General features: G+C 39.3%; 1 protein-coding gene across 1 annotated transcript in view; it reads left to right on the top strand.

Moving 5' to 3' along the window:
* Window positions 1–2,591, top strand: part of anks1b (ankyrin repeat and sterile alpha motif domain containing 1B) — a 207,286-nt gene extending 204,695 nt beyond the window's left edge. Inside the window, exons 29-30 of the mRNA XM_087174490.1 lie at window positions 32–123; window positions 1,268–2,591. Of these exons, the coding sequence (XP_087030616.1) occupies window positions 32–123; window positions 1,268–1,316 (141 nt within the window). The 3' untranslated portion in view covers window positions 1,317–2,591. The remainder of the gene's footprint in view (window positions 1–31; window positions 124–1,267) is intronic.
* The last annotated feature ends 12,381 nt before the right edge of the window (window positions 2,592–14,972 follow it).

Below are 14,972 nucleotides of genomic sequence, written 5' to 3'. Positions count from 1 at the left end.
TTCCCTCCTTCTCCATGTCTTTCTGTGACAGATGGAGCAACCGTCCATGGACCAGAAGGGCCACGCCAACGTGCCGTGGATTGTGGAGCCGGGTCAGGAGGCCAAAAGAGGAGTCAACACCAAGTACGAGACCACTATTTTCTAACATACACCCGCCTTGTCCACTCCTGTGTGTGTGTGCCTTTCAGAGGTTTCCCTGTATCGGGGCCCCGCCCCGGAGTTGGGCTCAAGCGACGCACGCCGCCGCGTCACCTCACCGGCTGAAAAATAAAAAACAAAACATCCCGCCCCGCCCCCGTTAGCCGAGCCTGTCCACTGCATGATGACATTTGGCACTGCGCTGTCTCTCTTTCTCCTTGTCTCTTCTTCTCTTTCGTTTCTGCTCTCCCCATCTTTGGCCCGGGCCCCATCCTGCCTGCAGGGCTGGCGCATGGCCTTTGAACCCAGGTCTGTGGTGCACTTCTGTCTCCACCTGTAGGGGGAATGGTCAGCTCAGTTATTCCACTTCCTGTTTGTCGGTCTGTCAGCGTTCAACCAGTGGGTTGTTCTGCTTTTTGTTTTTGCTTCCTGGTGATGGATGTAACCGTTTGGCTTCGTCTCTCTCCTTTTTTATCCTCCAACTGCCTCCATCCCTCGCTTTTATCTACATTTCAGCCCCTCTGTCCAGCTGCCCCCTGACAACTTGAATGAGATTAGAAACCAGAATACTGCTAAGAGCCGAAACAGTGTTTTAGCTGTCTGTTGAGCCCAGTGTGGGAGCTGACAATGTTGAGGGCTGTTGTCTAAACATGACAACTGGAGGAAAGGTTCAGACTTTTTAAACATTTTTTAATCAAAGAGGAGAGGTGATGTAGCACAGTCTAACTTTGACTCAAACTGGTTCATCCAGCAGGCTACTAGAATGTATTTCAACTTTTTGATTCTTTATATCAGATTATTTTTTTGAAAATACTAACAAACTTGTGAATTTCTTTGACAAACAACTTTAAACTTGACCTGTGACACAGGAAGATATAGGTGATTTTTTTGCTTTTATAGCACCTTTTTCAGCACGTGTGTGTGTATATGTTTAGAATTATTTTAACCACATGGATTTTTCCCTGGCCATAAATCTAATTTTATTTGGGGGAAGAAAATCTTGTATGTAAAAGGTTTAGCATGTGGCTTGTGAGACGCATGGTGGCCATTTTGGATTTGCTGAGCAGGGGGGCCGGTGGAGAGGCGGGGGGTGAGGGCTCTCTCGATAAGTGATGTCATCTCATTGCAGGGCAATGCCGGACGCTCATGTCTATTACTGTGGAATGCAAAGAATGTAGCCAGCCCTAAACACGGACCTTGTCACACATACAATGCAAAAAGGACTACAAAGGACTACAAACATGGATGCCACTCCACAGTGTTTAAGGTTGACTACAAAAATTTTAACATCATTCATCCACATGATGCTTGACACAGTAAACATTGGACCAACAGACACTTGCACACACACACACACACTAACAGGACTGCATCTTGACAGACGACGATCTGCTCTGAATGTACACTTATTTGAAAGCAGCCTCAACTTTCTGCAACTACAGCAGGATCTGTTTTATGCAGCCAGATGGGAGGCATGACCTTTGAACTTTTGGGAGGTTACAGGGCATCTGTTGGTAACAGACAATGGGCTCAGTAAAGGCACCACTGGGCATGTGTCAATGTTGGAATGGGCATGGGTTCGAGGACATCTGGCTGGCTCTTTAGGTCTTTTTATTTTCTTTAAAGTCAGAAAATAATACAGAGATATATGCACAAGCGTGTACATGTGATTGGACTAGCTGCAACACGCTTAAGCTGCAACAGGTGTGTCCTGATGACTCGTGTGTCATAATGGATGATGAACCTATGTGAACAAAACTGCATCTGATGTTAAAAAAAAAAAAAAGTATTCTATTCGTATTGCCCGACATTTTAATGTTTAATATGAGAGTATTATATTACCATGATGATTATGATTATTCTTGTGCAATTCTTGTCTACTGTTGTCTTAATGTTACATTATTTTTCTATGACATGCTGAAATGAAAACCTTGGGCTTGAGAATGATGGCCATCCTTTAAAAAATCTCAAACTAGATGATCATACTTATACACAGAGAGTGAATGTTGCAGGTGGCTAGCTAACTCTTGTCAGGTCAACCCTCCATCATTTCTCATGGGGCTCTACTCTTATCTAGCAGATGTACTATTTTAAACGCAGTATTACTGTATTATTTGGATGAGACATTATCCAATTATAAAATGTACATAGATATTTTGCCAACTCATTGTTCATACATGTAATGTAAAAGAGAAAAGAATAAAGGATTTACAGTACATGGCACTGGAAACAAGGTACCAAAATAAAGGTTGGAAATAAAAAAATTTAAAAAAACAAGTGGTAGATTGTAGAGATTGTATTTTGAGTGAAAACTGAAATGGGTTATTTGGTGACATCACTGCTGACCAACTAATGTACATAGGCTTGGGCTTCCAGCACACTGATTTTTGTAATTTTGGCCATTATTTATATCCTTGTAAAGCACATGGAATAAAATATGACTTGTACAACCATTATTTATCCTTGAGATGACGTTGTCTAAAGTTATTTTCTTTTCACAGCAACTACATAGAAAGGTATTTTATATTACATTTTGACTACAGTATACTACTATATAATACTATTATTTAGGATATCCAAGCAACCTTGAATGGATAATTACAGATTACTATAACTTGTCTTGTTTTTGTACTTGCCAAAGTAATAGCCGGAACATGTCGACTTCAGTTCAAATGAGGCAAGAAAAGAAGGAAGTCAGCTGCAACTAACAACTAATCTGCCAAATAGTTTTTCTATAAAATTTCAGAAAATAGTGAAAATCAAATGTTAAAAAGTTTAAAACACAAAGATATTCATTTTACGTACAAGATAATCACTTATTGAACACAAAAACTGTGCACACACACAATTGCAGCAAATACACCAAGTTTGCAAACTGTGATGCATGTTTCCACTATTGTTTTCTAATCGTCCGATTGCTGGTAGGTACGATCAGATTACTGTCAGAAAGCCAAAACTAATATTAATGTTTTTAGTTACAGGATTATCTTTTTAATAGAGACTTAAAGTTTTGTTCTTTAGTACATACTGATATTGGGGTCAAACAAAACAGGATCATGCATTGGCAATGTGTTCTCTTCTTAAACAGCTGCACTGATATAATATATATATAGGTAATTCGACAAAATCTATTGATATCTGAGGTCAACCACAAGCCATAAAGTAATGATTGCAATCCAAGCCATCTCATGTCAAACTAACCTTACACACAACAGTGTATGTAAAGTAGCAGTGAGAGTCACACACCTCATGTTAAAGTTGGTACCTTGCTGTGATGGCAGTAACTCCAGAGCTCCTCCATCACTGCCCCAGACCCAGCTCCTTGGACAACACCTTAACATTGAGACAGAGACAAGAAGGTCATTTTTCTTCTGCACACTCCAAATCATTAAGAATCCAATGTCGAAGGATTTCTTCCTGGACTGAGGAGAAACTAACAAATACATTTTCACAGACCGTTTTTGGCATTCAGCCTGGTTAACAAATCTGTAGGGTATTGAGCTCAGATTCCCTTCTTACTCTCCTTCCCTTGAGGTTGTTTTTGCCATGTGGGGACTTCCCTCACATCAGACCCTTGTGTGTAATTCACACCCTCAGGGTGTGAGAGTTATTAAGGTCACAGGGCAATCATGTCAGTCATTAGTGATGCACAAATGGAAGTGAAAATTGTCATGAAACCACTGCTGCTGAGACTGTATAAGAGGATGAGAACTGAAGTCAGGGTCCCATCTCCACTCTGGTTAGGGAGGGTCGTATTTTTACTCTTCTTCAAAAACCGCCTATGCTCTCAGTCCAAAATGTACACACTATTTTTCTCAGAGGTTTCTGTTGATCTGTAGTCTTGTGTTAACAGCTGAATCAGGACTAAAGTAGTCAGTCCTACTTTACTGGGCAATAACTAGGTCTTCAGAGAGAACATGTTTTAGCACCTAATCAGACCAAACATGGCAAAGAGAAATAGGTGGTGAAAGTGGCTACCATTGATTGCAGCAAATTTAATATGAATAGGAAAGTTTTACAGATGTTGCTTCCAAATCAGCAGAGTAGAATAATATAAAATTCTATGGTGCGATGCAACCAATATGATAGTTAGAAGCCATAAATAATGTTTCTCATATCTCAGTTTTATTAAGGAATCAGTAATAAAGTTGAGTATTTATAAAAATGAAAAACAAAATCTTGTAAGAAGTCTACACAATATATATAATAAATCTAAATAAATAAAACTGCTTAGAACTGACTACAAGTGATGATCAGACAGGTGGGAAAACCTCTTCAAGACTAGACAGGAAGTATGATTTGTGACCTACTGCTGCTGGACTTTACAGCTTAGACCTCAGGAGTGCATCCAGTCAGATAGAGGTCTCCAACGGGTCAGCAGTTCGCTCCTTCTCATTTGGTCAATCAACTACCTCCACTGGCCTCCAGACAACTCCACTGACACTTTCATACTTGTCGTAAGGACAACCAGGCTGTAGTCTTGCTAGTTTCCATGGCAACCAAATCCCTGCAGTCTGACCCATAAGCCTCTATATAATGTTGAAAGAGCACAAACATGCATTGACACTGCCATGACAGATAGCAAAACCATCACAGCAGCCATTTATTGACCGAAGGGACTTTGCTGTGCTACTGTACAAGTGCCCACAATATGAAGTCTGAATAAGCAACAAACCTATGCCAATGTGATGCATAAATGAATTGTCTAAAGCAACCACAACACTATCTGTTCCCTTAATAGACAGTATTAATCTTTTTGCATCATTTCAAACAGATTCTGCATGTTATTTATCCCTGGAAACACAATTAACATGTCATCATAGATGCAACTTCCACTGCATTTCTTTCCTTTATGCTTTGTAAATCAGATACTAAAGCACAGATCCAACGTGACTGAAATGTGCAGAGCAAGTTTACATACACAAATGTATGAATGAAATATTAAAGGAGTTTAAACTTCAGTTGAAAACTCACATATGAACATTTATCAGTCATTAACAAACATGAGCCAACTGAATAGAACTGTTTGTGCAATAAAAAAAACGATCAAACAAAGCTTAGTGATGCAGGATTTAATTAAACAAACATGAAGAGGCTGGCAGGGTTTGGGAGCTGGAGCCCCTCTGGCTGTTCTCAACACATGGCCAACCTGGATTTGACTGACAGAACTTCCTGTCATGAAATAAACCCAACCATGTTCAATGTTACTGTTCATTTTAAAAGAATCTACAGTGGCAAATGGAAAAGTTAAGTGCATCTCAGGTCAACAGGGGCTGCTACAATAATTTTATATCAAATCATGTCTTCAAAACGGTATACTTATTTAACCTACATTAGTTTATTATGATGAAAACTTAGAGCAAGGGTTGGTTCTGTGTGGATCACGTTTCTGGTTAAGAAAATAGACTATGAAGGTTATGAATCTCTAATCAAATGTCTGGTTTTGCCTGACTAAACATTTAAAAGCCAGAGGTATTCAGTTTACCATGTAAAGACAGCAGAAAAAGCAGCAAAATCTGACTTTTGAGGAGCTTAAACCGTCAAATGTAATTGACTAACAGGTTAATCAATTTAATCGTTGCAGCTCTAAACTTGACTGTCATCTAGTTAATGTGTGCTCTTCAGCTGGTGTCTGTACTCATCCACTGATCATTAGTGAGGGAAAAGAAACGATTTCTCTGCAATGCCATACTACAACTGTGAATGGACTGTGTGATTTGTATTTTAACACCAGCAGAGTGGCAACTCCTTTCTGGAGAAATAACTGATCATCATCAACATTAATTTCAAGAGGATCTCCCAGTAAAACTTGTATTCTTATCATAGCAATATTTTCAGCTTATCAACTGAACAGTTTTGCATAAGGACCTCCAGTATGTGGCGCTTGTAAAAATAAGGTATAAAAGCAAATGCAACACCTATTATTTAATCGTGTCAGACACATATTTCATATCTTCTGCTGCTATTCTCACATTCAGGTTGTGAACGTGTATTACGCTGCCACTCAAAACTATGGTATTTCAGTTCTTCAGTACCATTTGATAAAAATACTAGCAAACTCCAGCCACACATAAAGCTTCACGCTGGCTTAGAAATACAATATAAATGAACTACAAAATGCTCAAGGTTTAGACAGGTTACTCTCCACAACCCTGATGTTATTGCAGGATTTACAATCCTGCTAGTTCTTTTACACACCATCACCATCTTTCACCAAGCCTTATAAAACTGAATAAAAAAATCCAACGTGTGGTGGTGAGGATGAGTGCCTGTGGTTGAGTGTCTATTAAACTACAGTGGACTGACATTTACAGTGAGCATCTGAAAGGCTGAACAAGCATTTGTCATGAGCCATAAACCACTGAATGAAAAGGCTCACAATCTGTTTGCAGGTTGGACAGTTACAATCTGCAGCCAATGCAAGCAAGCACTGTTTTCAGTAATTGGAGGAGAAAGGACTGTGGTTACTATTCTGTTGAAAAGTGACAAAACATTTTATTGTTTGTAAAGAGCAGAGCACTGCAAGATGAGAGTGGGAGGTAATTCAAGACATTATTTCTGGGAGATTAGACCACAACTGAGGAGTGGTCCGGTGGTTGCTGTATTTAGGCTTCCCAAAGCTCCAACAGCTCGATTATATTTTCTAGTGCTGGCAGAGGTGGAGGCGCAGGACTTAACAAAGCACAAAGAGGGACAATGAGGAGAGAATAATGTAAGAAGACAGGGACACATGGAAGAATGCTGCAGATTTTCTGAAACATGAAAAGAAAATAAACTGATAATGGCAAGATGATAGTTTGTTAACAGACACTAATTAGATTTCTACCATCCGCAGTCAAGTGTAAGACAGGAAGAGTACATGCTTTGTTTCACCGTCTGTGTCTGTGACTGCGGGAGAGGGCCAAAGTTCCAGATGGCGTGTACTGCCCACGGCTACCAGCTAAATGAGACGACTATGTAAAAAAAACTGCTCATGTAACAATAATAATAATATCTGGCATTCATTCAATAGGGGCAGCTTCCACCAGACAGCAACTAGATCATGAACTCATTTGGGGTGAAAAAAAAAAGCCAGTTTGTAATCACATTTAGATTCAGAGTCACACTGTTTATCCCATGTACACAGCTAAATCCAGTTAAATGCTCTAATACACATACAGGGCCAAGAAATGGGAGGAGGATCTGCACTGAAAAAGTGAATTACATAGAGACAATTTGCTGCATTTGGTAAATGACTGGCTGAACAACAACACACTTTTTTTGCACCTGGCAGATGTTGTGCAACAGCACTTACATTTTCATAATCTACTGAAAGAGTCCAACATGGAAACTGACTGGAAAGTGGGTGATAAAGGAATAAACTGCCTCTGCAAAAGACTTGAACAAAAGGTAAGCACACCCACCCACCCACACACACACGCACCCTGCTGGTTTTGGCTCACGATGTGCAACCTGATAAAGCTGGACACAGTGAGGTGAGTTGGCCAAAATATAAAGATAAAGGCGCTCTCGCTATCTCTCTCTCTCTCTGTTATAGACACAAACACTTGAGCAAACACATTCACAGTAAAGTGGCAGATTTTATCTGTCGGGTAAAAAGAAGGAGCTTGGACAAAACAATCCTGCACTGTCCTCTAAAAGAAACACATTCAAACACAACCTCAGACGGTTACTGCCTGTTTCAAGGTTTATGAAAAACAAAACAAAGACAGGAAATACTTCAAATTAGCTTTATCAACTGAAGTATCACTTTGTGAAAAAAAGTACTTGCACTTTACTAGCAACTCATCCCATCCCCTGGAACAAATCTTATCATTACTAGGTTACATTAGGCCCTGCTGAAAATGAAGCTGTTAATTGATGATTTGAACTGACACCTGATACAAGCTCCACTATTCTTCTATAATTTGTTTAATTAAATTGATATTGACACAATTCTTGGTCACGTTTAAAGGTTCTGAATCTACTACTAGGGAATTTTAAGTTTAAGGGAATCTTTTAAGCGTAATTTATGTGGAGGTATTCATTGACAGACTGATGTGAAAAAACATGTCACTGTCACCCCTGACTTTAACCCAACAACCTTCAGGAAAAGCCCCACATGACTGACCTTTTCGTTAAGTTTGTATTCACTGACTTTGGACATTTGTTTAGGCTGCATCGAATAGAATTTAAACCTGTATTTGTTTGCTTGGGTTTGCTTAGAAAGCCAAGCGGGCAGAGGATAATCATGTAGGTTAAGTGCTACGGCAGAATGAGATCTGACAGTGCTTCAAAAGGCTCAGAGGAAGTATTTTACATAACGACAATTTGCTACATTTTGTGCAGCTGAATGCAGAGCCGAAATGTTTTATGTAAGGTAGGTGGTGTTAAAGCATGTGGGAGAGCTGCGTGTTGATCTACCCTGGAGAACACAAAAACTACAACTGGCATGACGGCGATAAGAGCTGACTGGCTCTCACTAGCCGTCCTGGCCGGCATCTCTGAGCTGAGTTTGACGTCTTCTCCCAGAACACCTAAAGCTGGGACGACGCTGGGGGCTCATAGCATGTCGTCTTCCAGCAGTCAACGAAAATGACAGCGGTGAAGCAGAGCCGTCACATAAAGCTGCTTATGTCACCTTTCCAGTATACAAGAATCAGCAAGGCAGAGATCACAAACTTATCTTTTACACACTGAAGAATTAAGAAAAACGGGAGATCATGTCTTAAGACCAAAGGAAGAAGAGCAAAAGCTGAAGCTGCACTATGAGAAATGTTTATATATTAAAAAAACACTTCATCATCTTTTTCACCTCAATTACAAAGTGAAGCTGCAGCAGAGAAGCGCGTTCTGCTAGTAGCGCTATCCAGTTGTTTATTTAGTAGTTTCACCCTGAATTAAAATCCCTCAAACAGATACAGAGGCTGCAAAACAGCCTCAGGTAGACACGTTTCTTTTTCCAATGCAACATTATCCCCATTATGTAAACAAACAAAGTCCAATGAAATGCTCATGTCACATAATAAATTGTCAAATTAAAAACTAAAATATAAAAAGTCTGTTTTACAAAGCCCCTCACCATGAAGCACTATAAACCATCCAGGGTGGTAAAGATTAGCATAGTTTGTTGTCAGACAGCTAAGGAACTGACAGGGTTTCAGTGATTCCAAAACAAAATGATGAATAGTTAAATTCTGTAATTCATTAAGAATTAATTCAGTTAGATGCTTCATCAGAATAACATTTCCCATCATACATTTCACTTTTACTACTGCTACAAATATCTTACTATATAGCTGTCTTTACAGATATAGTTATGAATTTTTGGTGCTAATAGTTTGACGAGAAGATTGATATCGCTCTTATGTCTGTGTGTTAAATATGGAACTGGAGCCTACCTCTAAACCAACAAAACTCTCAAAACTCATCAATTAATGTTTGTCGATACGGCACACAAACAGAAAAGACTGTGGTTTGATGGGGAGTTACAGCTGCACAGAAGTGCTGGGTGGAGGTGAAACTACATTGCTCCATCTAAAACCACAGACTGTACAGTACAGATAAAAACAAACAAGATATAACATGTTGGTTAATGGAGAGTGGCATTGATCTTCTCATCTAACTCTATGCTAGAGGGCAAATAAACTATTTTAACCAAAATTTCAAACTACTCCTTGACAACAAAATCAAATCAAGCAGGGCTTCATTGGTTCTCGACGTAAAATCATAGAAAAACGCCCTCTGCTCTATTTTCTGCTAAAATCCATGGAGTGTTTGCCTTAGGCCTTCATTGATTTGCTCGATTGTAGGGGTAGAGGTAACCGTCACTGATTACACCATTAACCAGTACAATCTCAGGCAGGCCATGCTGTCAGCTGGCCACAGGAGTGCCAACTATCTATTCAAACTCACAGGCACATTAAGGCGCTCTGTTTAAAGAGTATCCTTCTTGTGCAAGCTTCATTGAACGGACAGAGAAGAGTTTCTTAGAACAGAGCCATTAGGTCAAATCAAGCCATCTGTTGTCATAAATGGTTAAATCTCATCACATGACATCACCAACTTTCGACTCATCTCAATCCTCCAAGTCAAGTTTGTGTGTTCATGCTACAAACGAATTAATGTTTTTTTTCTTTTTTCTTTTTTTCCCCAAAAAGCACATGACAGACGAGCAGATGAATTGCACGAACGTACAGACACAGAAGCTTCCTGAGGCTACACACACTACAAGCCCACACAGCTCATCAGCCTGCTCCAGTCACTCTGCTCTAGATCTGTCTGCCTTCATTTGAGCTCAGAAGCAGCTGCACTAATTGTTTAGGACAACCGATGTTTAATGCTAAATGGTGCAAGAGCTCTGGCACAAGTTAATACAATAATGGCTTCTTTACAAAACCATGTTAAAAATGACGGTTAGTTGCTTGGTTGGTTCATTAGTATTTAAAACAGTCAAGTTCTGACAACTGGGATGTCTGGACAGATGTGTGAACTTATTTTTTTTAACCAGACAGTTCCTGGTTTACATCAAACTTTTGCTAGTTTTTGACTATTATATTTAGACAAAGAGTTGTGGAGTTGGTTTTGTACAGACAACATTTTAGGTTTGATTTTTTTTATATTAAATGAAAGATGGATTTGTAGAAATGTTTATATTCCTCAAAAAGGTACTGAAAAAGTATTTTTTGTTGTCAGCACTTGGGCACTGGATCAGTATTAATATTAAAAACTCAAAACGATATCAGATGTGAACTATTATATACAAAATACCTTCAACCTACTGACATGCGCTGAAATATAATACAATACATACTGTAAAGGATCCCTAAATAAATACAGTTGACTAAACAGGGAAACAAAAGCAACACCAGCACTCAGTACCATAAAAACAAGCTTGTATGTAGTGTTGTGAGGTGCAGAGACTCTATAGACCCACAATATGACATAAAATTCAAGACAAGAGTGTAAATCTACCCCAGAACAAAACAACTGCAGACAGCAGCTCCCCCAAAGCTCAATAAACAAGACTCTGGTCTGCAACAACACCAACCGACACAAGCAGCTCCACTGAGAATGTGGAAAGTTTGCTTGGATGGATTCAGTGTTTCACCTTCAAGAAGTCAAGTAAAAAGCTTCCAGTAAGGTCTAAACTACAATGTGCTGCTGCATTCATGAGAACTCATCTTGAAAGCTGCCAGTGTGCCCACAGTAAGTGGAGTCACTCCAATAAGAGTCTCTGATGGCACCATGAACAGAAGCTTGGCTCTACTGATTCTGGCCTTCTAAATAATAAGAATTAAATGTCCCACGACAAAAAGCGGACCATATGAGATTTATTCCAGACTGAAAAATTCACCATTTAGACAGGCTAAGTCCTGTCATCATGAGTGATTGCACAAAAAAATGACTTTAACCCTTAGATGCACATCAAGGGTCTTTAAGATTCAGGCCATAGTACAACCTAGTAATTCATTCGCTTTATTAAATTAAACCCACAAACTATTTGTTGTAAGTGTTCTCTCTTGCAAAGTCTCTCTCTATTTTTTATGAGCAAAGACCACATGAACTGGAGCACAAGTATGACAATACAAGCTCAGGGGACAGAAGCTTGACTTCAGCAGAGCATTGAATACAGTCAGCACAGTCAGAGATGACCACAAGACAGCGACTGTTACTTGTGAGGACTGCTGACTCATTTGTAATTTGGTAAGTGCCATTTAGTTACAGCAGTCTATATATACCACAGTGTAAGATGTATATTACTATGAAATATAAAATATATATGTTGAAAGTATCTGTCACCTAATTTTTTTGGGTAAAATACATTGTTTTTAAAAAAAAAAAAAAAAAAAAAAAAAATTGGATGTTCTGAATACGTAACTCAATCTGTGGTGTATATGTAACAGATGTTTAAAGACCCAGGGGATGTAGAAAAGTCCAGCAAAACCCATGCAATTCAAGTTTATGCGTTCGATTTTTGAGACTTAATATTTTTTCTTAAAGCATGAATAGCATTTTGGAACGAGACTGTTCATATTTGTTGTCTTTCAAGGGATTCATAATTCAACCTGTCAGTAGCTCATCCTTTAGTTTCTCCTAATAATGACTTAAGAGACTTAAAGATCAAATAAAAAGTTTTTATACATCCCCTTAGAGCTCTTTATATAACTATGATGAAGAGCTTAAAAAACTAGGATTTTATGTTAAAGTGCAGTTTTGTTCAGCTCTCCCTAATATGACACACATGCTGTAAAACATTAGGCAATGCATCATGGGACCTTATAATCTCATCAGTACACAATATGCATATCCCAGCCATACTGCTGGTAAGATAAAACTGACTTTCACTCCACTGAGCCTTAAGAGGCTTTTAAAACTGCTGCTGAACTTTTGGTGGCCTGCACTTTCCCTGTTACCATGAATCCTGTTCACAGGTACAAAACCAGCATCAAGCATAAAGCTTTGTCTGGAGTGGTATGTGTGTATATGTGCATTTAGGGTTTATGCGTTGGAGCTGCACCTTGCTTCATCCTTAAAAGTGCGGCTGTGAAGGTTTGGATGATTCCAGCCTCGTAATTCTCCAAGAGATCTGAGCTGAAATGCAGTTGGTGCCATACTGTGGCTGGATGAGTGACAGTGACTGTGTGATTGAAGAAGCAGTAGGGATACAATGGGGACAAATGAGTTGTCAAGCAAGACACTTTGATTGTCTGCTTCAAAAGCATGTTGTATAATATGTGATTACAGGGTGGTCAAGTGGCTGGAGAAACTGTTTTGTAAGCAGAAGTTTCCTTACAAAACGGTGTATGTAAACGCATTATCAACACAAGCTGGTTGAAGTGCCCTTGCTCCCAATAAGTGGGACCTTAATGTCTACTTAATCATAACACCTCATCCAACATTCACAGCAAACAACAGGCATTAATGGGAATGAAAACACCAACCCCAACGTCAGGAAGTCATGTTGATAGATACAAAAAAAACAAATAAACAATTGAATAAATTTACACTGATAGAGAATCTTGGACATTTCTTTCACCGCTGTAAATTTGTCTTAGCAAGGCAGTTATTCCAACAGATGGGGCATAGAGCATAAGATTTTTATTTGTATTATTTTATGATCTCAATATATTTGGTCAAAACACAACAGTTTTTTTTCTCAGCTCTAAATCCTGCCAGAAAGTTCTTTCTCGTGATCCTGTAATAACTATTTTATGATCGAAATAAAACTTGATCTGTCATGATAAAATAGGGCTAACTAGGGACCCACTCATCGTCTGTGCCCAGGTACACTGAAGCAGGGCCGCAACTAATGATCATATCAATTTATCTGTTAATCATTCAGTCTGTAAAATGTCATAAACTGTGAAAATGTCAGAATTTCCTTAAGTTATAAATTTGTTCTTTTGGTCGAATCAAATCTCCAAAGCCTAAAAACATTAAGAAAATGACTAACAATTATCGAAACAGTTGCAATTATTTTTCTTTTAATCAATGAACTGATTAACGTAGTAAGCGCTCCACTACTGTCACACAAAACTGCAGAACAGCCACCCCACACTAAACTCATAAAATCCTTCATATCAAACACTACATGTAACACACATTTTAGTGCTTTTACTGGTATTTTGTTTACAGTATTTCCACTTTGTATTGTTTCTTGATAATTACAGTTTTCATTCAATTCTTGAACAAGTTAAATCGCATTAGAAGTTTAGAATTATCCCAGCCTTAAAAATATTTTATAGGTTAATACCTGAGCGTGAATGTTACAATATACACAATATATTTTTGATAATGTGATGGACATTTCATTCATTTTCATCCAGCTGGACGGAGGAAGAAAAAGGTATGCCATCCGCCCCTCTTCCTCTCCCCCTTATTTCCTTCGTGTCTGTGTGGGTGCTGCTGGCCTGACTGGGTGAGCTACAGGACAAGGTGAGACATGGGTGACCACAGCATCTGCTCTTCCTGGGCCGTCTTCCATTTTCAGTTTCCACATCGCTTCTCAATCGCACATCCTTACTAGTTCACAGAGCGGTAATTATGCAGATTTTTTCCATTTCTCAGTCCTACTCTGTGTGACGTAGCCACTGCTGTGTTTCCTACATCAGTCCAAACCATCTGGGCAGATGGGTGAGGGAAGGTGAAACAACGAGGGAGAAATGGGAAACTGCCCAACATGGAACGAGTTCTGGCTCTCAGCCTTCTGGCTCAACGAGGGAAAGCAATAAAGGTGGCGCGCAGCTGAGCCAACAGCTGACAGGAACAGGAACCAATGTTTGGCCAAGGTCAGGAGAAACGGCACACACACAGACACACACACACAGACACATCCACATGGGGTGAGGATGTAACAGTAAAACATGGCCAAAAGACACAGGGGAATGATGATATGGCGACCCACTACTCGAGGGGTGTCAGAGATCTAGTGGTCAAAGTGCAGAGGGACAACACCTTGGTGTGTGTCGAGTTGGGTATGAGGGCTGGCAACCGAGAAAGTCCTGTAAACAGTGTAGCTGCTAGTGTTGGCAGCCATCACCCGGCCTGATAGCAGTTAGAGATCACACTCACACACTCACACATATTAGATGAGGCCTTTTTCAGTTTGTCTAGTTCATTCAGTTTCTTCTCTTGTCAAACTTCCCAACTGCTCTTTTAATGTGTACCTTATTCCTATGTGGGCTGATGAATAGAATTAGGACTGAAAAGTTTAGTTGAATCCAACTTAAATAAATACTTAAATAAATCTGCCAGGCAGCTATATTGGCTAATATTAGCCCATTATCCCAGATTTATCTGCATTGACCAATAAGTAAAAGAAACAGCAGTAGAGTGATGCTAAAGATAAGTAT

Source organism: Seriola lalandi, unplaced genomic scaffold (genome assembly GCF_002814215.2).
Source record: "Seriola lalandi dorsalis isolate HSWRI2012SDOR001 ecotype SW California unplaced genomic scaffold, Sedor1 jcf7180002054357, whole genome shotgun sequence".
Lineage (NCBI taxonomy): Eukaryota > Metazoa > Chordata > Actinopteri > Carangiformes > Carangidae > Seriola > Seriola lalandi.
This window is presented reverse-complemented; position numbering and strand designations above follow the sequence as displayed.